Source organism: Xiphias gladius, chromosome 20 (genome assembly GCF_016859285.1).
Source record: "Xiphias gladius isolate SHS-SW01 ecotype Sanya breed wild chromosome 20, ASM1685928v1, whole genome shotgun sequence".
NCBI classification, from domain to species: domain Eukaryota; kingdom Metazoa; phylum Chordata; class Actinopteri; order Istiophoriformes; family Xiphiidae; genus Xiphias; species Xiphias gladius.
Genome location: NC_053419.1, coordinates 11,161,995 through 11,189,496, shown reverse-complemented (window position 1 = coordinate 11,189,496; position 27,502 = coordinate 11,161,995). Strand labels below are relative to the sequence as shown.

At 38.3% G+C, this 27,502-nt stretch overlaps 1 protein-coding gene across 4 annotated transcripts; it reads left to right on the top strand.

Annotated features, from left to right (window-relative positions):
* Window positions 1–1,345: 1,345 nt before the first annotated feature.
* pnpla7a (patatin-like phospholipase domain containing 7a) lies at window positions 1,346–26,236 on the top strand. 4 transcript variants are annotated; one of them, XR_005709678.1, is made up of 37 exons: window positions 1,352–1,458; window positions 1,943–1,994; window positions 2,137–2,211; window positions 3,248–3,335; window positions 3,528–3,601; window positions 4,072–4,172; window positions 4,315–4,455; window positions 4,538–4,697; window positions 4,835–4,915; window positions 5,655–5,783; window positions 5,937–6,017; window positions 6,875–7,004; window positions 7,291–7,362; window positions 7,529–7,605; window positions 7,739–7,894; window positions 8,118–8,195; window positions 8,815–9,020; window positions 10,040–10,171; window positions 10,393–10,516; window positions 11,085–11,198; window positions 11,575–11,641; window positions 11,833–11,982; window positions 12,517–12,580; window positions 12,770–12,938; window positions 14,786–14,968; window positions 15,190–15,308; window positions 15,587–15,743; window positions 17,037–17,153; window positions 17,356–17,425; window positions 17,728–17,844; window positions 18,059–18,207; window positions 18,351–18,503; window positions 18,769–18,888; window positions 20,573–20,657; window positions 21,225–21,340; window positions 22,066–22,230; window positions 25,700–26,236. XR_005709678.1 is itself a non-coding variant. In XM_040157345.1 (36 exons), the coding sequence occupies exons 2-36, from the start codon at window positions 1,954–1,956 to the stop codon at window positions 22,168–22,170; spliced, it is 3,996 nt and encodes a 1,331-aa protein (XP_040013279.1). In that variant the 5' UTR covers window positions 1,346–1,458; window positions 1,943–1,953; the 3' UTR covers window positions 22,171–23,401. The 4 variants fall into 4 exon arrangements, 3 of the variants coding, with proteins under 3 accessions (XP_040013279.1, XP_040013278.1, XP_040013281.1); XM_040157345.1 differs by lacking the exon at window positions 25,700–26,236 and having other exon boundaries at window positions 1,346–1,458; window positions 1,943–1,989; window positions 22,066–23,401; XM_040157344.1 differs by lacking the exon at window positions 25,700–26,236 and having other exon boundaries at window positions 22,066–23,401.
* The last annotated feature ends 1,266 nt before the right edge of the window (window positions 26,237–27,502 follow it).

Below are 27,502 nucleotides of genomic sequence, written 5' to 3'. Positions count from 1 at the left end.
TCACCAATACAAAGGATAGGACAGAATCGATGTCCACATTTCCAACTTTTTAAGCAATTCAAAAAGAATAATTAATGAGAATATAAATAAAAACAATGATGGAAATTATGACACAATAATGAATAATAAAATGAAACAAAACGGCAGTTCAGTCTGATTATAAGGCTAGTTTTGGATGGGGGAATAAAGAAACAACGAAGTATTAAGCAGCAATTTTTGTTGTTGTTGTATCTAATATCTAATTTGTTTTAGGAAAGGAGCAACAGTTTATACATTATTTGCTGAATAATATGTGTACATACTGTATGTCTGTACCTGTATATGTATGTGTCTTTTTACCCCCTTTTCTTGATCTTCTAGAAATGTATTACATGAAATGTTTCCATGCCTGTTCGTTCCCAGAAACAGAAATAATTTAATAAAATGTAATAAAAACGTTAAAAAAGTAGGAATGTAATATCATGGAACCATGGTGTATCTAAATTATATATTTATGTTACATATTTATGTTGTGAACTAAAAATTTTATAAGAGGCTACAATATTTGTGTAATTTCTTTTAAACACATCTCACAGCTTTACAGTGGTGGAAAAAAAGTATACAGATCCTTTACTTATGTAAAAGTGGCTATACAACAATGTAAAAATGCATTAAAATTCAAACAGAAATAACAGCAAATGTACATAAAATATCAAATTGCACATTACGCAAGCAAAAATGGTTTCAGTTAATGTTTTTTTGTTATTTATAGGCTATTATATCATTGGTTTTTCATCACACATGCATGTAAGCAGCATTGTAACTGGTCAAGGTGGTGCTAATTTTAACAACTTTAAAATGCATTGTTATTATTATATAGTTTTAAATGCTCAGTTTTTTTTTAAATCCTAATCAACAAAGCAACTAGTAACTACAGCTGTCAAGTAAATATAGTGGAGTAGAAGTATAAAGTCGCCTAAAACAGAAATACTTGAGTAAGGTATAAGCTCTTCAACAATGTAGTTAGTACTTGAGTAAATGTACTTAGTTACTTTCCACAACTGCAGCTTTCATATAATATTTTAATATAACAGTACTTACAATACATAATATTGTGCTTCTCAACTACTGACCAAAAGCCTACGTTAAAAGCCTTAATTCTTTTACTTAAACATTGTGTTGTGTAAATATAAACTTGGTCCAGAGGATCTTTGTTAGATGATCACCTTCTTTTAATGTTGTAAACAGGAAGACTAGAGTAGACCAGGAGTGCCTGATCCGCTCCTGATTGGGTGAGTGCTTTGAGTGGTACCAAGGCAACAGCAGACATCAAAAACGCTATTGGTGGGCGTAGTATCATGGGCGGGGCTAAGCAAGTGACTGCATACAGAAAACTTTGTTAGCTACCTGCCAACATCGCGCCATCGTCTGTTTTGAAATGTCACTGTCCTGCAGCAGCGCGGCAGAAATCCTCGAAAAGTAAGCCAGGTGTTCACAGTGATAGATTCATAATGCTTGAATGTGAAGTTGACTTTAGTTATTTATAATAACTGGTAAGGCGGCTAACCTCAGTCAGCCAGCTGCAAGCTAATGTTATTTTAGCTAACGCTAAGCTATAGCTGATGTTGAGAATATATTACATAAATCAGTTGAAATAAACATCGGCCGCCAGTTACTTTGTTGATGGTTAATTATACCTGCTGTCGTAAACACGTTATGCCACGAAGTTGCGTGTAAAGCAGGACACGAAGCTAGACATTGAGGGTGGCTGGCAGAATGCTGCTAATTGACAAATCCACGGTCTTCTTTTCATAGTTTCCCCTTTTTTTTCCAGCAACTTGCGACCTCTCCATGAAGTGTAACCTTCTCACATATAAAGCTACTGTCTCTGTGCGATTCTACCCAAATGTCAGGTTATATCTGGGTTACAGGCGCAGCGTTCACGAGCGCTATTGTCTTACAGGATGGACAACCATGGAGAGGAGGATGGAGATCTGTGCAAATGGACCAGTTCAGTAAGCGCCACAGTTTCTTTTAGAATATATGTGAAACGACAGACATAGCAGCGATGACTTTATCATGAACAGCTTCATGGGCAGTTGAGTCAATGTTGTATTCGATTTAAGAAACGTTGCTAACCTGACTTGCGTTTTTTAGGTACTGTTGAGCAGTAAAAATGACATCAAAGCTCGAGTGCAACAGTTTGTGGAGGAGAGGATGCAGACCACCATGGTATGGAATGACTAATTATTGACAGCCTTTGCTTTCAACAAGTTTTCCGTCATTATGGGTTACTTTTTATTCGATGTTTTGGACGGGTTGTGATCATTTGGACTACTTTTTGAGCCTTTTTGGCAGTTTTCACTGAGGGAGAGTTAGACTATATAATCCAGCATGTCGGCCCTTCCACTCCACGGAATAACTGATAACTCTATGACTGACCAAATTTCATTTCCGTTTATTACAATTATGTTTAAACTTTTTTTCCTATTCAAATTTTTCTTTGTCATAACTCTGAGATAAAAGACTCGTTAAAACTTGTATCTGTTCATATACAGTGAGGGAGGGCTTTTAACCTGGACTACAAAGTTATCCCAAAGACTTTATATAAAGATGCCTAATTATTGTAACTGTGGTTTTGAGTCTCAGTTGAATCTGGTAACTCTGCCTGAATAAAGCATGTTTGATTTTTTTCATTTTCATTACCTCGAGGAAGTAAAGAACTGTCCCAAGTTCATACAACACTATTTTTTATTTTCAGTATGTATTATAAACTAATTTTCATAGTAAACTGTTATTACCAGCTAGTACAGAAGAAATCATTACCATACAGTGTTGTGTCAACAAACCATGGGTTTTGAGTTTTACTGCCAATTAAACTTTACAAAAAGACTGCAAAATGTTTTACCAAAGATCTAATATTTATTTGTCCTCGGTGTATTCGTTCCACTATTCATGATTAGTTTGTTTTCCAGCAGTGAGCAGCTCCATTTCCTTTGCGCATTATTGCACAATATTGTACATCTACAACAATCTTACATCTAACGTGTTTGCTTTAAATTTATTTAGTCACTTTTATATTTTGAACACACTACAAACTCAAAACCTGCTTAGAATTAGTATGTAGTATTTTAACTGGGACACAGCTTTTGACATTGAAGGATAATGTTACTAAGCCAGCAGCTCAAATGTCCTATGCTAAGTGCAAGCACACTGCAATGCTATCTCATGTGACCATACTGTTGCAATGCTCTTGTCTGTCTTCTAGCTCACAGGTGTACTGATTGGAGCTGCAGTCGCAGTCTCACTGATCGGCATTGTGGTGCTCTTCCTGTACAGGAGATTCAAGCTTGCTCGTGAGTCAACCAACCACTTCTTGAACTTCATATTTATTCAAAAGCTATAATATTTATTTTATTTTCTCTTGTGTACTGCAAATGATAAGGATCCTTAGGGAAATGTATATAAAGTATATCCTCTTCAGTTGTCTTAAATATGTGGTGTGAGTATGACCTTATCTGCATTTTGTTTTTGGCTTGTGTGACAAGGTGAACAACAGCCTCAGTATCGCTTCAGAAAAAGAGATAAAGTGCTCTTCTATGGAAGGAAGATAATGCGAAAGGTTTTCTCTATTTCCATTTCTGTCTCTCACTCACACACAAACATGTACAGTCTGGTAGATTCATCTTTATACACAATTTAGGTAAATACAGTAGGTCTTGATACGCATTGTCATTAGTTGTGCTGTATAAATTTAAAATTTCTACATTCTCTCTGCATGAAACTAAATGTAATCTTTCAAGCCAAAGATGTGCTGTTGTTATCTTCTTGCAGCCTCGCATGAAATGTACTCCACTTTAACCACTGGCACTATTAACCTATCATTGTTATGCACCCTAATACAGTAAGACAGATAATTACTTGCATGCATTTAGCTTAGTAATGAACAGAGATCCTCATATTAATATTACCTTCCTATATTTAATTGGGAAATCTTTAATTGTTTTCTCTAACTCTGTCTCCAAAATGTCTTTGTTTGCCTGCAGTAAAAAAAATAAACTCTTCAATCTTGTCCGTGTTTTTGTTTTTAAGGTCCAGACGCTGTCCTCAATTCCTCCCCCCACTTCCACCTCAGTATCAAAGCAACCGCAGCGCATACGTAAAAGAACCAAAGTTCTAAGCATAGCTCGGAAGTATGCACTATTAATATATATTTTTTTAATTCTACGTATGCAAGTGAAACCTCGAATCATTTCTTAAGATTTGTTTTGAACCTTGATGAGCATATTAACTACTGGAATTTGTTTAGAATTTTTTTTTATTGCCTTTTAACAGAATCCTAAGGATCCGTAAAGACCCTCCCACCCTGCAGCCCAAGGAGCCCCCTCCGTCACTGCTGGAGGCTGATCTAACAGAGTTTGATGTGCAGAGCTCAAACCTGCCCTCTGAGGTCCTCTACATGTTGAAGAATGTCAGGTAGACAAATAAACAACTTTCCCACAGATTTAGCCCCTTCAATTGTTTTTCCCTAATGTCTTTCTTCTGTAACTTGCCGTAGGGTCTTGGGTCATTTTGAGAAGCCCCTGTTCCTGGAACTATGTCGCCACATGGTGTTTATTGAGCTGCAGGAAGGGGAAGGCCTGTTCAGGCCAGGAGACGATGACGATAGCATCTACGTGGTCCAGGATGGACGACTCGAGTTCTGTATTCAGGAGAACGTATGTGGATAACATGATGATTTTCAGTTGACAATCTTTTCAGATTAAATTAATTTGGTTTTGTCATATAGTGGTTCTTATACACTTTCAGATTTCATGAGTTCCTCAACTATCATATTACATGCATTTTTTTTTAGGATGGTACAGAACCAGTGGTGAAGGATGTGCTCCCAGGAGACAGCGTCCACAGCCTGCTCAGTATTCTGGACATCATCACTGTGAGCTTTTTTATTTCTACTCCATCTTAACATCAGACAAACTTCTGCTGCTTTTGCTGCTGTCTTCTTTTGCCCTGTGTCTCTGGTCTGTCACTTCTTCACTGTTCATATTTCCATTCATACATCTCATTTAGAGGCAAATTATTTTTGTATTTCCTGTTCAACTCAATTTGTTTATCTGTTAAACTTCTTTACTTAAAGCAGTATCCTTTGGGGTTCCTATGATGGTCAAGAACATGTATTTGATTAGTCCTCACCTTGAATATCTTTTTAAAAATCTTTTTCAGACATTCACATTGCTATTGAGCAGAACAGATTGCACTGAACACTAACCCATTCATTCAAACACTGAAAATTTAGAAACATAAAGAAATCAAAGCATAGAAAAACTTGTTGGAAGTAGAAACTTGGATCCCTTATCACAACATGAAAATATTTTGGTGATGTCTTATGACTTTTGCCAGCATTTTAAGGCAGTACCATACTTACTTGTAAACTTATGTGTACAATTAATCATGCTATAGGTTTAAAATGTTGCATTCGCTAAGTAGACGATCATATACAGTAATAAAATTGAGAGGTAAAAAATGCCTTAGTCCTATTAATTACTCCGCTGACAATTCTAATGAGGTGGCCATCAACACTGACGTCAAAGCTTGAGATAAGGTTTTAATGTCTGTGCCCTCTATTGTTGCTGATTTTGTTAGTTTTTTTTTTTTTTTTTTTTTGCATTTGCCAGGGTTATCCAGCTCCATATAAGACTGTATCGGCACGGGCTGCAACTCGCTCCACCATATTACGATTACCTGCATCGGCCTTTGAGTCAGTATTTAAGAAATACCCAGAGACGCTTGTGCGCGTTATTCAGGTAACAGACTGCCTAACAACAAATAACCCCTCTCAGGAACGCCTCACTAATTAAAACGCATAATTTTGATCTTACTCGGATGTAACTACAATCTGATGTGTAATATGTTTTGTTCTGTTTGCCTCAGTGTTTGATATGGTGTGTGTGTTGCAGATAATCATGGTGCGCCTCCAGAGAGTCACCTTCTTGGCGTTACATAACTATCTGGGCCTAACAACTGAGCTCTTCAATCCGGTAGGAAGGAAATTAATTGGTGCACACTTATTTGCGTGTATACACACAGTCACACAGAGAGGCTCATGTTGAAAGCCTACGTACCAATAGTTATGAATTTGTACATAAACAAGCACAGAAAGGCACATACACATACACGGTCACACACATGCTAGGTAATTTCACACAACATTAAGCACAGCATCACAACTCAGTCCTTCATAAAGCTCCGTGAAAATGAATAAAAATGATTAATACCCCTCCACAGAAAACAGGGAGACCAGCAAAATACTCTTTAATGTTGTCATTTTTGGGAGGAAATAATGAAATTTATGAAATTTAAATATTGAATTTTGTAGTAATAATACATTTCCAAACATCCTCAAATAAGTAATAAATGAATTACCTTTTAAATTTTAATATGAAAGTGAAATCATTTTCTGGAGGGTATCGCAGATTGGTTATTATGAGCACAACTCAAAAAACAACATTTGGGTATCATTATTATGTGTGAGATTGTCTGACCTGTGGATGTTCAGAAACTACTTTCTCACCAAAAATGGGCCACTAAGCTTCTGATAAATGATCTGTTGAGAAGCTATTTTACTTTCATTTTTTTAATAGAGTAGTCTGGCTGCATACTAATTTCTTTTTATTGAAATCAAAATGCCTATACTGTCAGTGTTGTTGCTGTGTTTTACCCACTCACCCACACTTATTTGCATCACAAACTAGTGATGATCTTAATGCCTCATTTTCCCTGTGCTTCAGTTCTATTTTGAATAAACCCTTTTTCAGGGTAACTGTAAATTTAACTATAGTCCAGTCTAACTGAAATGTGGACTATTAACCGATTTGTTCTGTTGCCTGACTGACAGGACAGCCAGGCCGTGCCTTTGTCCAATATAAGCAGTGTTATGGGAGAGGCGAATTCCGGGAAGACAACTCGTCGTTTGCACTTTCAGGATGAGTTACCTGCTGGGACAACAGAGAACTCTGCAGAGACAGGTCACATAGTCACACATACATAATTTAAAACATACCGTTTACACTATGCTTAACTTGGATGCACATTATATGACAGGCACCATGGGTTTATTCACTCTTGTTTTTTTCCCCGGCTTGTATTTGGGGGCTGGCCTTTATTTGTTTGTATCCACTATGCCCCCGGTTGTTATTGTAGACCAGGCTTTTAACTGACTACTGGTTTTAATTTGACAAAGTATGGTATGCTATAAGCACATTTAAAATTGTGCTTTGTGTTGTGCTGAGACTGAAAAAGTGCATTAAACAGATGGTGTAAAGGACAGCCCTTCAAACAGCTACAGGAAGTCGCGGTCTATCTCGATGCCCACCGACTGCACAGGTGGGTCACTCCTGGTCAGAGGCGATCACCAAATGGCATATGTCTGTATTAATTTCCTGCACAAACTTATCAGAGTCACTGATCTGAAAGCAAGGACACACACATGCTGGCAGACACATACTGACAGACACAGGCATACTTAAACCCGTATTGCTCCTCCTTACAGGTAATGACCTGAACATGGCTTGTGAACGAGCTCGAGTCACTATAGATGAGGCTCCGTCCAGTCCAGTCACTCAAAAGGTAAGACTCCCCTTCCATGTCTCATGAGTTTGAAAGTGTAGATGGAACACCATATCCCAGCATCCACTGCATCGTATGCTGCTGCTTGTCTCGTTCTTCTTCATTAGTCACTCTCTTATGTCTCTGTCTCCAGTCCAGTCTGAAGAAGAGTGTGACAATGCTGCACACACCCTCTGAAGTGTTTCACTACACAGACAGTGGGGGGCACTCTGATGCCATATACCTGAGTAAGAGCAGCACAATCCTCCAGGCTGCTAAGAAGGACCTGCTGCGAATCATCCAGCTGCAGGTGGGAGGTTGATCACAGAGAATGAACATCAACTGGTATAAATAAGTCACGGACTACATCATTTTAAAAACAAAGATAATATTAATTTTGCTTGTACTGTACATTGTGCAATCGGACACATTTTATGGGAAATTCTGATTGCAGGTCTACATCAGGAGAGCTCATTGTCTCTTTGATGTTATGATAAGCAAATATTCGTATTTTTTTATTTTTTATTTTGCAGGATCCGAATCTACTTGAGGGCAGAGTGACACTCCATCAAGTCAAAGCTGGTTCTGTGGTGGCTCGTCAGGGAGACCAGGTTAGAACAACAACTTGAAACGCAGTTACACCTTTGTTTCTGTTTCATGACACTAAAGATTTCATGAAAGGGTTTCCCATTTTCATTCTTGTCTATTTTTTCTCGTCATTGATATGCTTTAGTGCTGTGGTTCTTAAAACTGTCTCCGCTGAAGGGTGCAGAGGTATTGCGACCCTCATTGTCACTCAAAGACCTGAACTAAGCCACACAGATAAATGAAAGATGAAGGCAGTTTGGTCCATTAAGCTGCACACATTTCTGACGACTTGTAATGTCATGCAAAACTTTGTGACATTTGCAAACCATTAAAATGCTGAAAAAGTAGATAATTGTCCCAAATTGCATGCTTAAATATAGGTTTCTGAGGTAATTCGCTATTATTGTTTATTGTCGCCATATAATACTACTGTAATACATTTATAATATCAAGATATTGCTGTTCACAGTTCTCATATCTAAATGAGACATTAGAAAAGTAAAGCTAATGCTGTGATAATTGTGAAAATAATTTCTGGTTTGACGACAAATCAGGGTGTCCCATTTCCACACCTGAGTGTTGGCATTCACCTTCAGACTGTCAAATCTTTGCTCTTCTCTCTTTCTCCTCTTGATGCTTTAGGAGGTGAGCATCCAGTTTGTGATTTCTGGCCTCCTCCACGTTTACCAGCGGATGATTGACCGTGAAGAGGAGACACGCCTGTTTGTGACACACCCCGGAGAGCTTGTCGGTCAACTTGCCGTCCTGACTGGAGAGCCCCTCATATTCACTGTCCGAGCCCAGCGGGACTGCAGCTTCCTCTCCATTTCCAAAACTCACTTTTATGAGTAAGTCACGCAGACATATATGCACGAAAATAGTGTATTCAAGATATGTCGTGTCGTATACTGCCTTGCATTGGCAATGAGCATTAACTAAATAAACAGTGACGTTGAGAGAAAAAAAAGAAAGGGTTTGAAGTTTGGTTCTTAGTCAAACTGTATAATAGATATACAAGCTGTAAAACATGGATTTTATTCCTTTTTATGCTGATTGTTAAAAATGGTCACAGACCTTACATAGAATCTAAAGACAATTGCTATACTCTATGTTTGGAAAATCTACAGGATCCCAGGAGAACACAGCATTTACAAACAAAATGCGTTCTTGTTTATCCTTTAGCCTTCTTGTCTATTTGCTGGATGCAAAGGAGCGAAGGAGTTAGTTAAAATAATTCATCTTTAACTAGATACATTAAAATACGTGATTTAAAGGTAGTTCAGCCTCATGAAGCATATCAAATCACACGAATTCCACCTTGCTCTGCCAATCTAAGATAGTTAGCTTGTAGCTAGTTAGCTTTTAACCGGACTAGTTTTGCTACCTTTTTTTTCTCCGTTATGATTTAAGGTTTAGCTATTGTCTTATTTATGTATTATAACAAACTCAATTACTAAGATGTTGGAACATCAAAAGGGATTTTTCAGTTCCACAAAACTGGAAAAATTCTGTCAATTAGGTTTTGCTAAATCTCTCTATCTACCCTTAACCAGCTGGTGTGCAGGCACTGCAGTTTTTTGTTTTTTTTTAATCTCTTCTTGAGTTTTTTTAATGTTTTTTTTTTTTTTTTCTCACAAAAATTACACATTTTTATGGTGTAATGTTTTTTTATGGTAAGGTGAGGTAGGATCCTGGTCTAAATATAACCAAATATGTAGTTACTTTGTTTTGGCTTTGTAGGGCACTGTAGACTGTAGACTTCAAAAAAAATACTTGCACCTAACAAAAAAACCTTTTTAAAAGCACCGTGAAAATGGTCTTAGTTTTCTTTCACCTCTTTTCCTGTCGATTTTTGTCTCTTTCTCAGGATAATGCGTGTGGAGCCAAAAGTAGTGCTGAATGTTGCTCACACAGTGGTGAGGAGGATGTCCTCTTTTGTCAGACAGATAGACTTTGCTCTTGACTGGATGGCCGTGGAAGCTGGCAGGGCCGTCTACAGGTATTTTAGTGATGACTTTTTATATTTTGAAAAAAAGGTTGTTCAGAAAACAAGGCCAACTTTAAAAATACTAATGCGTTCATGTGGGAGCAGTCAATATTTTTTAAGATCCATTCCAAAGAAGTCAACAGTGGAGGCAACTAAAATCTTAAATTTGGTTTTGGTCAGAAGCTTTTTTACAGATGTGTTGTGAATTTAAGTTATGTTTATATTTTTTGCAGGCAGGGAGAGAAATCAGACTGTACTTTCATAGTGCTGAGTGGTCGACTTCGCTCTGTAATCTTGAAGGAGGATGGCAAGAAGGAGCTTATAGGAGAATATGGACGCGGTGACCTGATTGGAGTGGTAAGGAACAATACATGTACCAAGCATGTAAAATGTGTGAACATATATTTCCCAATGCTCGTCCTTAATGGGTTAATATCTAAAAATAGGTACAAATATGGATACTAATGGATACTAATGCTAATTTTGATAAACCTTGTAGAGCAAAGTCAATGTTATACTTCACCCACATTCCCATTGGAGGCTGTGGCTGGCTGGACACAGTGCTTTTAATAAAACCTGGGTTTATGGATGCTATGGTTACTGTTGCCTGGACGGGGGAAGCTGTCATTGCAGCTTCTGTGATGGTAGGAATAGGAAAGGTGGCTAAGATGCAGAGACGTATTTAGCACTTTTGTGTTGACGTCAAGTCTGTATGCTGAGTTGTAAAGACATTACATACATACATTTTTTTTTATGTAAATAAGGTATTTTGCAAAGTATTTGTATCTTTAACCGAAGATTTCTTTAGTAGTACATTATGTTAACTGTAATGTAAGGAATAATTGGGATTTCTTTTTTACTTGGGACCAACCTTTTTGTTTTCTGACCAAGTAAACAATGTGATGTGTCGTTCATTTTTCTGTAGGTGGAAGCCCTGACCCATCAGAACAGAGCCACCACGGTGCATGCTGTACGAGACTCTGAGCTGGCCAAACTACCAGAAGGAGCTCTGAGCTCCATCAAGAGGAAGTTCCCCCAGGTAGGGTGAACATCCAGCGTTAAATTAAATCCGGATAATGTGAAAGCACAATTTTATTTTTCTTGAATAGAGCAAATCTGTGTCATGATTTCCAAAATGTCAGCTTTAAAAATCATTGAACTTGATTGATTGAATCATGACCCGAACAATGAGCAGTTTGAATAATTCATCTTCAGCTGCACAATAATTTGGGTAAAAGGTTCCCAAAATGATTTACATTTTGTTTTACTTTTCCTAACATTTTGAATTTAAAATCAAGATTAATTTACTGCACAAAAATTACATTTTAAAGGAGGCATTGCTGTACATATGGTGAGGAAACTACAGCTGTCTGCTTGATGAGTAACAGAGCTGCTTCTAAAATGTTGCATCTCAGGTTGTCACCAGATTGATCCACTTACTAGGACAGAAGATCCTCCAGCAGGTCAATGGTCCTCTGACAGGTGTGTGCGTCTGCATGTCTAATGTCATCAATTATATTTGGTTTTGGCTTATCCTATTGCAACACATCCGTGTACACGCTGTGTGTCGCCAACACGTAGGATAGCTCAGGGTTGTTCCACTGGTTTTGGTGTTTAACACAGCTTAGTGCTGAAGGAGAAGTGTACTAATATGTACTTCTGTCCCTCCCCAGCTCGTAGTTTGGCACTCCACACTCCAGGTAGTAAATGGGATGCAGGGAACCAGGCCTCTAACCTCTCAACTGTGACAGTCCTGCCTGTATCAGAGGAAGTACCTCTCACTGCCTTCACCCTGGAGCTGCAGCATGCACTCATTGCAATAGGTAAAAAAAAATAAAATCAATTAATTAAAAAAAAAAATACAGGCATCGAAATTTGTCGTGTCTCCATGCTACGGCATAGCAGCTCTGGTTCTTCCCAATAGAAGAATTTTAGATGTCCTTTTTACTTTATGCTGAAAGTTGAACTGAGACTGATCCCTCAGGAGAGTTCCTTTCCCCTGACTACAAAGCTGTGTGTTTGGGGTCAAGTAGGAAAATACAGGTTAACTAACATTTAATTAAGGAATTAGGTTTCCACAACAATGAGCATTTAAGTCTTTATGGAGTAATTTTGAGAGGGGTGACAAACCTGATGTCTCTGTGTGGCTCAGGGCTTTCTAGTTCACACCGGTCTCTCTAGAAAAATTAAAGATGCTACTCAGATTACTCACTTGCTTTGTACGTATTTTTAAGAATCTCATTTTTTAAAATAACTCGCAGCACCTTAAGACATGTCACCTGTCTTAAGTTGAGTGGTTTTAGTCAGTGCTTCAACCAAACATATTGTCCGTAACTGCTGTGATCTTTCGCATACAGGCCCCATTCTTCTGCTGACCAGTGATATTATCAAACAGCGACTTGGAGCTGCAGCACTAGACAGGTATGATTTGATGCAGAAGTTCTCTTCGGCACCCACCATTATAAAGGAAAATAAAGGCTGTCTCTCTGTCTGACTCATTCATTAAATTCAGTTTAAGTATGCTTTATTGGCACAACAGCAAAATAGATCTACTATGTGCTGCCGGCGAGGCAATGCTGCCTGTCAGTAATGGACTCCTTTCCTCTTCAGCGTCCATGAGTACCGTCTGTCCAGCTGGCTGGGCCAACAGGAAGACATCCATCGTATAGTTCTTTACCAGACAGACTACACACTGACCCCCTGGACACAGCGGTGCATCCGTCAGGCCGACTGCATCATCATTGTGGGACTAGGGGAGCAGGACCCTGCCGTTGGGGAGGTGAGGTGTTGGGGGCGAGTGAGAGGAGAAGTGAGAGTTGAATTAATGGAGAACTTAGCTATTTATAACTACATTTAGAAGACCAGGATTTGTTTGATTGGTTTACAGCTGCCACTAATGACTTTCAACATCAGTGAATCTGTTATCTTTGATTATGCATGTGTTTCTATAAAATAGTATAAAATACCTTTCACAAGTTTATAAAGCCCAAGGCGAAATCTTTAAATTACTTGTTGTGTCCAGCCAACAAGTTATTAACTTTTACTCAAGTTACAAAGATACATAGCAGAGAAAAGCAGCAAATCCTAAAATCTGAGAAGCTGGAACCAGGAACTTTTTGGCATTTATGTTTTTATAAATTACTGATAGAATCAAGCTGGCGATTTTCTATATTTTTGTTGCTAACAAATCCCTTAAAAAGACGAAAACCAACAACGCAGAAGTCCGCCTCTTAAGTTTTCTTATCTCCACTCCTGTCTGGGCCCTCAGCGCCAAGCCCACTGGTTACTGCTCAAGTAAATCTTAAGGGTCACATATAGTTTCATTTTTACTCTAAATTCATTACCTAAAACTGCTAGGCAATGTAGTTTTTTGCCAACGTTACACAAACAGAAGTAAATGCTGTATGTGCTTGGGGCTATTTTCGGTGGCAGATTTGGTTGAGCTAGTGAGTTTTTAATGTAGCAAAAGAGTGTATGTGGGACTGAGTCAAAAATAAACTACAATACCCATGTTCGCCTACCGAAGGAACAACTGACCCAGTGCAACAGTGTGAGTCACAGATGTGTTTTTAATTGTTTTAGTACAACAATGGAGGTCTATGGCACAGAGAATTAAACTACAGAGTTTGGATACACAGACAATAATTGTAAGAATAATCAATTCAATATTAATTTTGATCTTTTATTGAGATTTGTTGACTATAAAAAGATGAATGTCACTAGACTTACCCTTTAGTTATACTTAAAACGGATATACTTTGTTTTGAATTTTCTCTCCAGAGAAATCAGCACACCAATTAATATTAACTGAGCTCTTGTTCAGTCTGGCACTGCAAATGTGTTACCAGGCAGGAATCTTGGTAGAGCAGGTCTGTGTCAGTGCTGATGATTTTCCCCTTGAATAATGGTTACACCCAGGGGTCTAACCACCATAATGGTCAAACAGACTGTGTGAGGATTGTATTTGAGCTTTTGGCACTGGAGAAATGGGCGAAGGGTGGATGGCTGTTGTGAAAGAGTGGCAGGGTTGGAGAGAAAGGAAGATCACGTCCAGCTGATGAAGGAGAGGCTAATTGCCTTCATGGGGAAAAATGGGCAAAGAGAAAAGAAAGGAATGTACGTCTGTTTAAAGGGAGATGGTGGGAGAAATGGAAAGATGGATCCATTTTTGCCCAGGCACAGAATGAATCATTGCTCTGGGTTGATTTTTATCTTTCAGGGCACACAGTCTCTCACCTTGTAAATACAATAAACCTTTAGCAGAGGGCCTGTTGACTGTGTGGCAGATCTGACCTTGGTCTAAGACCATTAAATATAATTACAGTGTAGCTGTTCAGCTATAAATGTAAATTTCTAGACATGAGCCTTGATTTTATCCCTGAAAACACACCTGAAATTATTCCCCAACATAAACATGGAATTGCAATCACTTACCTGTATAAGTGCTGATACTGTGCTCACTTCAACCCAGTGTAGTCTCTGGTAGTCACGACTTTGCAGGACTTTTCTGGGGTTTTGCTCAAAATTCTCATTATTTCATCCGTGCAAGCACTACACAGGAGCAACTCTGAAGAAAGTGAGGAGTATAAAATGTTCTAAAATATTTGCCTTGTGCCTTCCATCTAGCTGGAGCGTATGTTGGAAGGAAGTGCAGTGCGTGCCCAGAAGCAGCTGGTGCTATTGCACAGAGAAGACGGCCCCCCGCCCAAAGGAACTGTGGACTGGCTGAACATGCGAAGCTGGATCTCCAGACACCTCCACCTCTCCTGTCCCCGAAGGGTCTTTTCTAAGAGGAGCTTGCCCAAACTGGTAGGAATGGAAAATATGGCCAAAGTGTTGTTTTTAATTTCTCATTACTCATCTGCAGATTAAAGCGATTTCTTTTGCCCTCTTCACGCTGTCCCTCTCTTAGCCTCTCCATTTTTTTTTTTTTTTTCATCTTTATATTTAACCGTCATCCATTCAATTCTTCTCCATCCTGTCACTCCTTGTTTCTACTTTTATAACAGTCATTTCTCTTTTTTCTCCAGTTGGAGCTGTATCAACGTGTGTTTGAGAAGCCAGCAGACCGCCACTCTGACTTCTCTCGCCTGGCTCGGGTCCTCACGGGCAATGCTATTGCCCTTATTCTGGGAGGAGGAGGGGCCAGGTAACATTCATCCCACTGTTTGTCGTCCCAGCCGGTCTTTCTTTCTAAGTTCATATTAGAATATACTGTAATTGAGGGCATGAAATTGTACATATCATTCGAAATATGGTTTCTCTTATGGCCATAATGGATTTTATAACTTTCAGAGCCTCAAAGTGTCATCATAAAGATGTTTGGTTCTTAATCTCAACGCTGGCTGGGTATATCTGTGTCTTTGTGGTTAAATAGTTAAATTTCTCTTTGTCCTTCCATGTTTATTTCTCCTCCCTCCCGTACAGGGGTTGTTCCCAGGTGGGGATAATGCGAGCTCTCTGTGAGGCCGGCATCCCAGTGGACCTCATTGGCGGCACTTCTATTGGTTCCCTGATGGGGGCACTATATTCTGAGGACCGCAGCCACAGCCGCATGAGGATGAGGGCCAGAGAATGGGCAATGGTGAGAGTAAAAGCAACAAAAACAACGTGACACTAGTCTTGTAATAAACCCAATTATTAAGAGCCAAATATAAGCGCCGATGATAGTTTGATCTGCATTGCAAACTGTATTTCACTGTATTTCACTATCATTTTCATAGTGTTACAACTCAGTTTTGGGTTTTTTCCCCCTTCATTAGTCAGGATACAATATCGTTTTGTCAGGAAATTAGTGTAGAAGATGGGGGCTCGCAGTCCAACTTTGACGCTTCATGACCTTGCTCAAACATTTTCAGGATGTTAGACAACATGCAGCTCTCTGTAGAACTCGGGCAGATGACCTACAAGTGTTTTCTCCCTACACGACATTTTGTAGTCATCTCTAAAATCCATCCAAACAATTGTGACAAACAAATGTTTTGAGTGGGCTTTAGTAGATAAACAGTATTCTTTTTTAGAGAATACTTTACCACATGCTCCAGTGTCTCGTGGAGAGAGGAGTATTTTCAAGCAGTTTCAATTTTCTGGTTTTGGACTTTCCACTGACAGTTTGTCTTTGTGAAGTTGATTCTTTCTAACAGCAAATGATTCAATTCTAATTCAGTTTAGACCTTAATTCTGCTCTATAATTAATATCCTGTGCTGACTAACCATCAAAAGCGATGAGTTAGTCTTGTACATATAACTCTGAATGCGTTTTACATTAAACTCATGAACAGAACCTTTTTAGTTGTGCTATGAAATTCATCCTCAGGTTTTTTAACACTGTGGCCATCCATGATGGCTATTTGAGACACCTGCTCTGTCTCCTGGTCTTCAGACAGAGCATGTGGCAGGATTTGTCCTCCCACAGTGCCCCCAGCCCCTCCTCCTCTGGCACTGTCCTTGGATCTGAATCTTCCCTGTAGAAGCAGCTGGCTGGGTTTCTGCTCCTTTAATATCAAATTATAAGAACCACTGTTGCATTTAAAAAAGAGTTTATCCTTTGCAAACTCAGATGAGCAAAGCCAGAACTGAATAGGTTGATCTGTTGAAAGGATCCTGGTGTTTATGAGGATTGAATTTATCTTTTAAAGATAAATTTAAAGCAAAGCATGTGTACACACCAGGAGGAAGGAATAATGAAAAAAAGAACCCTAATATACAGCACCCACAAAAACAATAAATCATAATCCATCAGATCTTCCTTTAAATCAATTTAAATTTTAATTTTGAGTGATTAACTCTGCTTTGTACATGAGGGAACGCTACATCTTGCAGTTGTGTGGAGGAAAGAAACCATTTGACATTTATTTTCTCTGGCTTTTCCCTGTAGGAAATGACATCAGTGTTTAAGAAGGTTCTGGATTTGACTTACCCAGTCACCTCCATGTTTTCTGGTGCTGCCTTCAACTCCAGCATCAGCAATGTCTTCAAGAGTAAACAGATCGAGGTGAGCGAGATGAGGTTACCAGAGACCCAACAGAATCCGAACTCAAATGGAGACTTAAGAAGAGAGCACAGAGATGGCACTGAATTAGTTTCAGCTGATTGAGATGCGGAAAAATCTGGTGATGGTGGAAGATAAGCGTAAACGTATTATGAACTTACATTATTATGCCGATCTGTTTCGATGTTACCTTTTGTGTATGTAGGACCTTTGGATCCCGTATTTCAATATCACGACTGACATCACTGCCTCAGCCATGAGAGTACACACTGATGGTAGGTACAGTGTTCTATCCTTTTCCTTTTTTTTTTTTTTTTTACTTCTAAAGATCCTTTGTTCTTGTTAAAAGGTCAGTTCAACTAAAACGTTTTTCTTACTTTAAGTGGTATCTAGCCCTGCAGATAGTTTCCGTTTTTATTTGAGATATCTGCCTTCGCTGTCCTCATTGATAGACCCACCCTTTCATTGGTCTCCTTCACGAGTTTAATTTTCTGTTGGTTCGGGTTGGTTGCTTCCAATTAAGTACATAGTGCTTAATAGGCATGAAACTTAAAGAGTTGCCTGTTTTTTGTTTGAGGTTCTCTGTGGCGGTATGTTCGTGCCAGCATGTCTCTGTCTGGGTATCTGCCTCCTCTCTGTGACCCCAAAGATGGACACCTACTGATGGACGGAGGCTACATCAACAACTTGCCTGGTTTGTTACACGTAGTCTTTTCACCTTTATTACTTCATACCTCCAATGTCATTCTTTGTCTCAGTAACTTGATATATTCGCTAAGTTGTGTTGGTTCATGTCATTTTTGTCTTTTACCACCTATGTTTGATTTTTTTTTTTTTCTTTCTTCTTCCCCCACAAAACTTTGTTCTTCCCCTGTCCCAACTTTGTTTCCGTCTCCTCCTTCTCCCAGCTGATGTGGCCCGCTCCATGGGAGCCAAAGTGGTGATAGCTATTGACGTGGGCAGCCGGGATGAAACCAACCTCACTAATTATGGCGACTCGCTCTCAGGCTGGTGGCTGCTATGGAAACGCTTCAACCCTCTAGCTGAGAAAGTAAAGGTAATGGATTGATTAATAATAAAGACACAACATACTGTGCAAGGCTGTGTTTTTAAAAATAAATGAGTCCTGTGAACATGAGGATATTGTTAGAGGTGTTTTTTCAGTGATACATATGTTCATTTTTACACCGGTGGTCTTAGGTTTTGAACATGGCAGAGATTCAGACTCGGCTGGCCTACGTGTGCTGTGTGAGGCAGTTGGAGTCTGTGAAGAACAGTGACTACTGCGAGTATATCAGACCTCCAATCGACAGATACCGTACACTGGAGTTTGGCAAGTTTGATGAGATTGCTGTAAGTTTGAGAAAGGGTGTGTCATCTTGGGATTCCGACCTCTATTTTTTTCTCTTCTCAGCTGTAGGCTGTTTTATTAACTCTTGGTTTTACCCCTGTTCGGGAGTTATTGTAAAAATGTTAATTAAAGTAACAAATTTCAGACAAACTCCCACAAAGTATTCTGAATTAATATAATTTTTACATTTTCTGATGTATCTTTTAATTATTGTTCTCATCAGAAGAGAAAACAATTTTAATATATGACTTTGTGTCTGTGATGTAGGAGGTGGGATACCAGCACGGCAAGACCGTGTTTGATGTATGGAGTCGCAGTGGAGTGGTGGAGAAAATGTTGAAGGACAGACACCAGGAGGAGTTCTACAACACCCAAAGCAAAAACAATGTAAGGGAGGGAAAACCACATGCAAATGATGTAGAAGATGTGATAAGAAAGCCATTAAGAATAGTTATATGCAGAGACAGAATAGAGTCACAGCCTTATGTTCCTTGTGCGTTGCCAATATGACTCTAGATTCTGAGCAAAACTTGTCAATGTAGACCACAAATTTTCATTTTTCTGACTGAAATGCATCAAACGGCCAGTTGTAACTGAAACATTATGTGTTTAGGGTTTAATGAAAGCTTTTTAAAAAGGATCAAACTACAGGGTTTCAATGAAATAGTGAATCACGATAAAGTTTTGAGCCTTTATCAGAATATAGTGAAAATTAAGACACTTTTTTATGGTAGCAGCTACTCACTCAGGCCTTAGTCCAAAATACACTTTTATGGCCACGGATTTAGATCAGTGCTATCATGAAAAATTTGTTTTGCATGATTGCACAGGATGAGAAATCTGGAAATTAATATAGGAAAATCCATTAACTCAGTCACCGCTCTTCAGTAGTACCCAACTGTGCCAAAACAAGCAAATAAAGCATGATGATAATAATATTGAAATTAATAATGACAACAATGATGATAATAATAAACACACTCACAGCGAATATTAAACCGCAAACTAATAAATCCACTTCTAAATTGTAACACATTTCTATGCAACAAATGTTATATCCCCACCAGATATTACTAATAACTATCAATAAGTATCAATACAATGTTAACATAGCAATTAACAAATAGAATCCATCAGGAAAATATGGCTTAAGTTGAAAATAATCATTAATGACCCTTTAAAAAGGAAAGTCAAAGATAAGTTAGGTAATTTTACATGCTGAATGTAACATCAAATTGATGAGCTTACTTATGTAAAATGTTGAGAAGTTAGCCATAAACACCCCACATCTGCCAGACAAATTTCAAGTCCTCTTGAGTTTCCTCGGTATCGGTCTTCTCATTTGCAGTCTCTGCATGTGTAATCGACCAAATGGTTCTACTATATTGGTTACATGTTCTCTCATCGTTATTGTTTCTACATTATATCCTCATTGACTGCTGCAGTTTGTTGTTCACATTGTCATATTTTAGGGTTTGGGCTAAACTGCTGTTAAAGTAATAACATTAAAACTATGAATCAGTCTGCGCTTAAAGTACAGAGACATAGATTTACTGTACACCAGATTTGTACCCCAGCAATGTCAAAGAAAGACAAAGGACCAACTAGACAAGAGAAAAAGACAGATTAATGAAGAAATATGAGATGTATATACCCCCAAATCTGAGCAACAACATGACTGAGGAGGATGAAGGGAAGAATAGTAGAATTCATAGTGAAAGGAGTAATGACAACAACAAATATAACAAATCACCTCAGCAACAGTGGAGAGAAGAATGGAGCTACAGTTATGGTTGTAGATTTGAAACCATAATGCTTCAGACTATTTTATAAATAAATCCAATTCTCATTCTTTAAAACAATAGCCATCCCACGTAGGCAGTTAATGAGTGCCTTTCTATTTTCAGATGCTACTGTAGGGTGCAACTCTCAGGGGAAATAATGCATCTCTTCAGCACTGTATGTTCAGTAGTGTCGCACAAAATGCGCAGCAGAACAAAACACAGCTAGTGGCAGAGACTTCAAAACAAATTTAATGTATGTATTCTATATGTTTGTGTGTGTCTTTCAGGTGGTGACATGTCCCAATGCTTCCTTCACCGACCTGGCAGAAATTGTGTCCCGCATCGAGCCTGTCAAACCTGCTCTGGTGGATGGTAAAACCTACCGCCACACACTCCTCCACTCTCACTTTCAGCCACACCCGTGATCACACGTTTTTCTTTCCAAACGTGTACACGCAGTGTCCGGGAGAAGGCCTGCTACTACTATTTCTCCTCCATGTTCGTCTTTCAACTGCCTGCTCTTATTTGTTTTTGGATGGGTTTTCTTTTTGCGGTCTCACTCCATTAACAAATAAATACCGTTCCACATGGAAGAGGAAATGGATTGCTGCTGGAGAAATTTTAGTTGATCAATTATGTGTTTACACTGTACACACACAGGTTGCAACATGCTGATGTTGAAAGTAGGACCTGTGCAAATTTATCATTTCAAATTAAACATTTGCATAGATAGAAATAAATAGAATCAATTTTCATATTTAAATGATATTTAGAAACCATGTTTAAGTGCAACCTAATAAAGCAACCAATGATTTTTTTCTCAGTTATCTCAATCCTCCTCTTTCTTCTTGCCACCTCTTCTACACGCCACATATTCTAACTTATTCACCCACAATGTGCTTTCTTTGCTTCCTGTCCTCCACTCCTTCCCCTCATCAGAGGAGTCAGACTACCAAACTGACTATGAAGAGGAGGCAGTGGAGAGCGCTCTGTCTGACATGGAGCTGTACAGTCGATATGGAGAGCACACTGAAGGGGAGGAGACTGCTGACACGGTGCGAACCTCTGGGTTATACATGTGGACACTACAGGATCTAATAAGTACAGCACTTAAGTAGCTGTCGCATTTAAGTATTGTCAAACAAACATCTCAGGGTAAACTGAGATCAATCAATCTCAAAACCACCTCTGTGCTAGTTCCTGCTACAGTAGGTGTCTCCTGGACCACACTTTGCCACGATGAAACAAACACAGACTCACAAGGTGAAAACAGTACCAGGCATGCTGTCACAGCTGGTAATCAGATCAAATGTGAGACTGTTAAAATGAAAGTCCAACTGTGCATGTGGCGAAGCAGATTAAACAAGAATGCAGCCGCTGCTATAATATAATGTATAACGCTATATGTTGAGACACGCAGCAATACTTACCTGCTTCTCACAAGTTTTAAGGGCAGCAGGTTAAGTTTATAACCTGTATTTATTGCCAGTAAATTAGTGTTGACAGTCAGCGGAATTTTGAACAGATGGGGAAATTCTTAAATTTCTTGAATTGAGAATATCCAACAGAGATTTGGATAGTGCTCTTATAAATCAGAGAAAAGGAACAAGGGAAAATAACCAATAGAAGACAAAGGACATGCCATTCAGAAGAAGTCTTATTAAGCATTTCTAAGTACTTTTTCCTTATTATTTGATTAAATGTGTAGATTTTTATTCTGATGAAATGGAATATTAACTCAGTCTCTTAACTGATGGCTGACTGTGCTTCTGATTCTCAGGATGAAGAATTGGAAGGGAGACGTGCACGCCACATTACCTCACTCACCAGCAGCCACCCTCAGTCCCCTGCTGCCCCTGACACTCCACCGAAGCCGTCAAACTAGGAAGTCCTTTCCAAACAGTTCATTAAGTGAAGACCAGCCGAATGAACTCTGCCCGAACAGGTCATCACAATTTAACCTGCCTGTCCTTGCCACATTTTACCCTCAAAACCCGTTCCTTGCTCCTGAGACTGTCAGAATAATCGTGACTACCATCTCGCCGTGTGGCTGACATTGCAAATGGACAGTCCCTTAAAAAAAATACAGGCATCAAGTGTAACATTTACTCAGCTGCAAGTCCTATGCATACCTAGTCTATACAAGAAAAGCTACAAGCCTAATTATTTCTCACATTGAGATAGTCTAGATTACTTTCTGTAGCTTTACATGAATGACACCATTCAAGTGGAAGATGACAAGATAGGACGGGTAAGGAGATCCTATATCCATGAAATATTTCATCACATGAAAACTATGAATCTTTGTTGATTACATGTTGAAGACAGATTTGAGGAATTTTAACTAGATTTGAGATACAGTATTTAAAGGGTCAGTTAACCTGATTAAAAAACGTTTTTATTTTTATTTTTCTCAAGACATGCAGATAGTTTTTACATATCCATCTGAGATTTCTGCCACACACAGCATTAAAATGTTACGTTAAAAAACAGCAACACGTCCATAGCTGAGTAAAGGGATTAGAAAGAAAAAAAATGTGATGCAGAATTCTGTTTATTTTTCTGACTTTTCACTAAGTTTGCCCCTTTCTTGTCAAATACTGGGTACGTGCTCCTCTGCAGGCCACTGAAAAATAAGAGTCCAAGAGGGCAACATCAGCAAATCCTGTCCACAATGAGGCCATAAACTCTGATGAGGGGTCACAAGTAGACTTTACTTTATTTTAAAAAGGTTCACAAGCTAAAAATAATCAACAGTTTTCATAGGGACCGATTCTTCAGTAGAAAGTAGATCCAATGCAAACTGTTGCCAGTGAAGCCTGTGGATTGTTCTGAGCATGTGGGACACTGTTTCTGATGAGAGAGATATTAAAAATTTTAAATGTAGTTTATGGCTGGTGTGAGAACCACAAACATAATTCCATTCAAAAAACTTATATTTGGAGCGACAGAAATCTCAGAAACGGATATTTTGAAACTTGGGCAAATAAAACCAAAACAACAACACTGCCATAACATCCATCTTTACAAAATTAATAATGTTCAGTTTCTGTTGACATTATTGGAAATGTGTAAATTTATTTGTTTGTTTTTTTGTTTTTTTTTGTTTTTTTTGCTGGGGTTCTAGCTAAAGGTGGAGCTGTATTGGACTGCATTATATTGAGGTGTTTCTAATATTCTACCCTCCTCAGGATTGGGAATAGGGAGGACAAAAAATTAGAAACACCTCTTAATATAATGCAGTCCAGTGCAACACATCACTAACTATGATCTCAATGATAAAACATTATTGACAGTGTCAACAAAAACTCAACATCTGGATTAATTGACCCTTTAAAACAGACTAAAAAATGCAAGTGCATCTCAAAACATAGTACCAAGGCTACATTAAAGGATAGGTTCAGATTTTTTAAAAATCGTAATTCAATACCTATGCCTATAAGTATAGTGAAAGAGTTATTAGTTGCTGTAATCCTCCTTTTCAATGCTGGTCGCAAATTGATTTCATTAAATTGGTTAAAAAGAGAGAAATTGAGCGTGAACCCAGTGAACTGTATCTCGTAATATGCAACTCGTGTCTTAACTGCCCTTGCAGAGCGCATAGTCGTGTGGTGTAAAGAGGGCTATTTCATTCACCAAGTGTGCCATAGATTCTGTCAAATAGACATGTAATGTGCAATTGCCCTAAGAGATAAGGGACAAACTCCACAGTCCTCATTCTGTGCAAAAAAAAAAAAAATTAAAAAAAAGTCTCAAGTTCAGTCGAAGTCAAAAAGAAGCTTTAGCAGTCTGAGTTTGACAAATCAAGTGGGTATCTTCGAAGAGTCCACTCTTTAGTACAAAATCCCCTCTTGAGTCCTGCTAGAGAGTATTTGATTGCCAAGCTGAGCTTATTACATAGACTACTGTTTCAGTATACATGTACATGTAGGCATGTGAATTCTGTATTGATGTATAAAAGACTTGATAATATGTGAACCTCTCCTTTAATGTTTTATACACTCAGTCTATGTAATAATCCTCAGCAACACTCGCCTGGCAAACAACACTAATTTAAAAACAGAAGGAGAACAAAACAAGCAGCACACCCAATGGCCATCAGCACATTTTTGCCAGGGACATGGAGGGAAGTAATGATTGCAATCCACTTCAAAGCACTAGTTTCCCTCTCGGCTGGCGAGAGAGCCTCCCCCCATCTGTTTTCTGGTTTAAATCTATCAGACACAGACTGAGCAGGAGACAGTGTGGATCTGTTGGGTGAACTCTGAAGCTGTGCTCGTCTCAGTACAGTTTATGCACAGGGGCTATTTACAGCATTGGGGCAGTTCTTCAAGGAAACATGCTGTAACACTTTATTTGGCTGGTCTTTTAGCTTTTTGATTTGGATCTTTTTTTTTTCCTTTTCTTTTTTTTTTCCCGAAACTGCAATCAAAAAAAATGTTTTGTAGTCTGCCATAAAGACGATCTGATTTTTTGTTACATATATTTTTTATAGTCAAACAAGTGAATAATTGAATATATTTCATATTCAAACCAAGAATGTAGAAAACCTAAGCCGTACGTAATTTTATGCACAAGTCACGACAGCTGGACAATCATTCCAGAAATGCAATGCAATGCACAATTAAACTAACAAATCGTTATATAACCTTGATTAACATGCCTCTCTATGTGACACTATATAGTAAGGTTATAACATAATAAGGTTAACTTAATCTCAGTCATAACTGCTGCTGCACTAACTACAAATGATGATTAATGTGATGATTATTTTTTTTTCAATTAACAGATTCATTTTTTAGTCTATAAAATGTCAAAAAAAAAGTGAAAAATGGATATCTCAATTTCAGTCCAAAACCCAAAGATATTCAGTTTCCTATAATGCAAGAGAAATGTAATCTAAAGAAAAGCAACTAATCTTCACATATGAGAACCTTCACATGAAAGATGATTTAAACAATTAACTGATTTTCAAAATAGTTTGATTACTTTTCCGTGGAACAACTCATTGTTTAAGCTTTAACCACAGTGTTACCAGAGCCTGACCAATACTGGATTTTTGATGTTGATACCAATAAATTCATTTCAGAGTTTAAAAGTCAGATAACAATGCATGGGCAGACGTTTGTATTTTCATGTAAATGCATAACAAACATTATAAATGAGTGAGCAAGACATTTTGCTGCTGAAAAATAATCTTGCCAGCACCATTTATAATTTACTGCAAATATATTTTTGGCATTTCTGTACTGCAGTTTACTTGTTATTATCAGCTGACACATAATGTAGGTCACAAAACCAATATACCATGCAATAAGCTAATATCGGCTGGACAATTTATTGGTCAGGCTCTAATCCTTATTTTATCAATGTCAGTTTTTATGATTTTTTTTTGTTCTTTCCATTTGATATAGAACCCTGTGAGCCTCACTGTATGACGCCTTGATCGACTTACATACTGGTGCTACAGTGCCTGCAGCCTTACATGTGTAGACAGTCAGAGAAACCCTATTACAAACACTATGGGGCTTACATATGGTGTTGGTTAAACAGAGTCCGGACACAGAATGTTTGAGCAAAGAGGAGATAGGAAAGTCTTTGCTACCAATGACGTGATGTTGTTTGCACTGGCGCTTTTTCGACTTTTGGGTGGTTTCCAAAAACTGAGCACAATCAATTGATGCCGTCTGGCAGAATGAGTGTTTCACTACTTTATTAAATGGGACATGGTAATGGATAAAGCGCTTATGTAATGTGTGGAACTGTGCCATGAAGTTAACGCAACAAAGCCTTAAATGACCCATATGGAAATACAGCCACTAGTGCCCTCTTTGGCATTCAGTTTGATGATTAATATACAATGATGAATGAAGTGTACCAATAAGCCTGTAATGTGTGTTTGTGTTTTATGTTATTTGATTAATATTGTTACTGATGATCAATTGTTACTAATAAACCACTGTTTATTGTTGTACTTTGTGTCTCTCATTTTTCGATTTGCTGTCTGGCTTTGTAGTTTGCTTTAGAATAATGCAAATAATGATTATATTCATCTTTGATTAAACTGCCAGTTACTCCATAAAAATTATGGAGAATAGTGAAAAATCGCCTTGAAATTGTTTGTTTTGTCAGACCAACAGTTCAAAACAGCAAATTTTCATATCTGAGAAGCTTGAACAAGAAGTTTTTGCTCGACAACTGTCTTGAGAGAGAAATCATTTGTCAAAATTGCTCCTGAGTAATTTTCTGTGGATCAATCAACCCATCATCTCTGCAATGTGATCATTTGCAGTTTACTCGAAAGAGAGAACTAACGGATTTTAAATGTGACCACATGAGCTAGAGGAAAATGACTCTCAAGAGCCCTGACCCAGCAGAGACAACAAATTCAGAGGAAGTTTCACCTGAGCATCAAACTGTCATAAAGAAAATAAATAAAATAATAACTAATGGTTGATATGGTTCCCCTGGGTGGCTTGATTATTAAATGGCCTTCATAAGAGCACTCTGGGCTCAGCCCTGGAACTGGTGATTATCCGCCCTGCATTCTAATACAACAGTCCTGCAATAAATCATACCGTCATGAAACTTACATTAACTCTCAGAGAGGTTTTGAATCAACCTGATTCAGCCCCCAATTATTATATTGGAGGCTGTAGTTAGTGGTGCCGTCGAAGTGTATTGCATTATACTGAGAGGTGTGTCTAGCATTTAGTCTACCTTAGAGCAGTGATAGAGATGAAAATGTGTATCATTTCATGAGAAAAAAAGCAACCCCCCCAATTTTTTTTCTCCCTTTTTTTTCTTATAAATCAATGTTATGGTACCCCAGTACCCTCCCAATCCCAGAGTCCAAGACTAAGAATAAGCATAGAAACACCTCTCAGTAAATAAGACGTAAATTTGAAAATAAATAAAAAAATCAACCAATGTTCAGCTAGTCGCCTCGTGTCCAGTGGATCACACAATCCAAGAACAACAACATAAACAACAACGAAATCAGTATTATTATAACTACATTAGGGTATGACTATTCCCATGATACAACGACTTGAAGCTCAGGTTGTTCTGAAACGGTGAACTGCCCATTGATGTGAATAGGTTGGTCTCTGTACATGTGCTACTAGCCATGCAAAGGACTGGCAATCAGTCTAATACCGCATACTGGGAAAAGCACAGCTCCCAACCCAAGAGACCACGAATGAGGTAAGTACAGA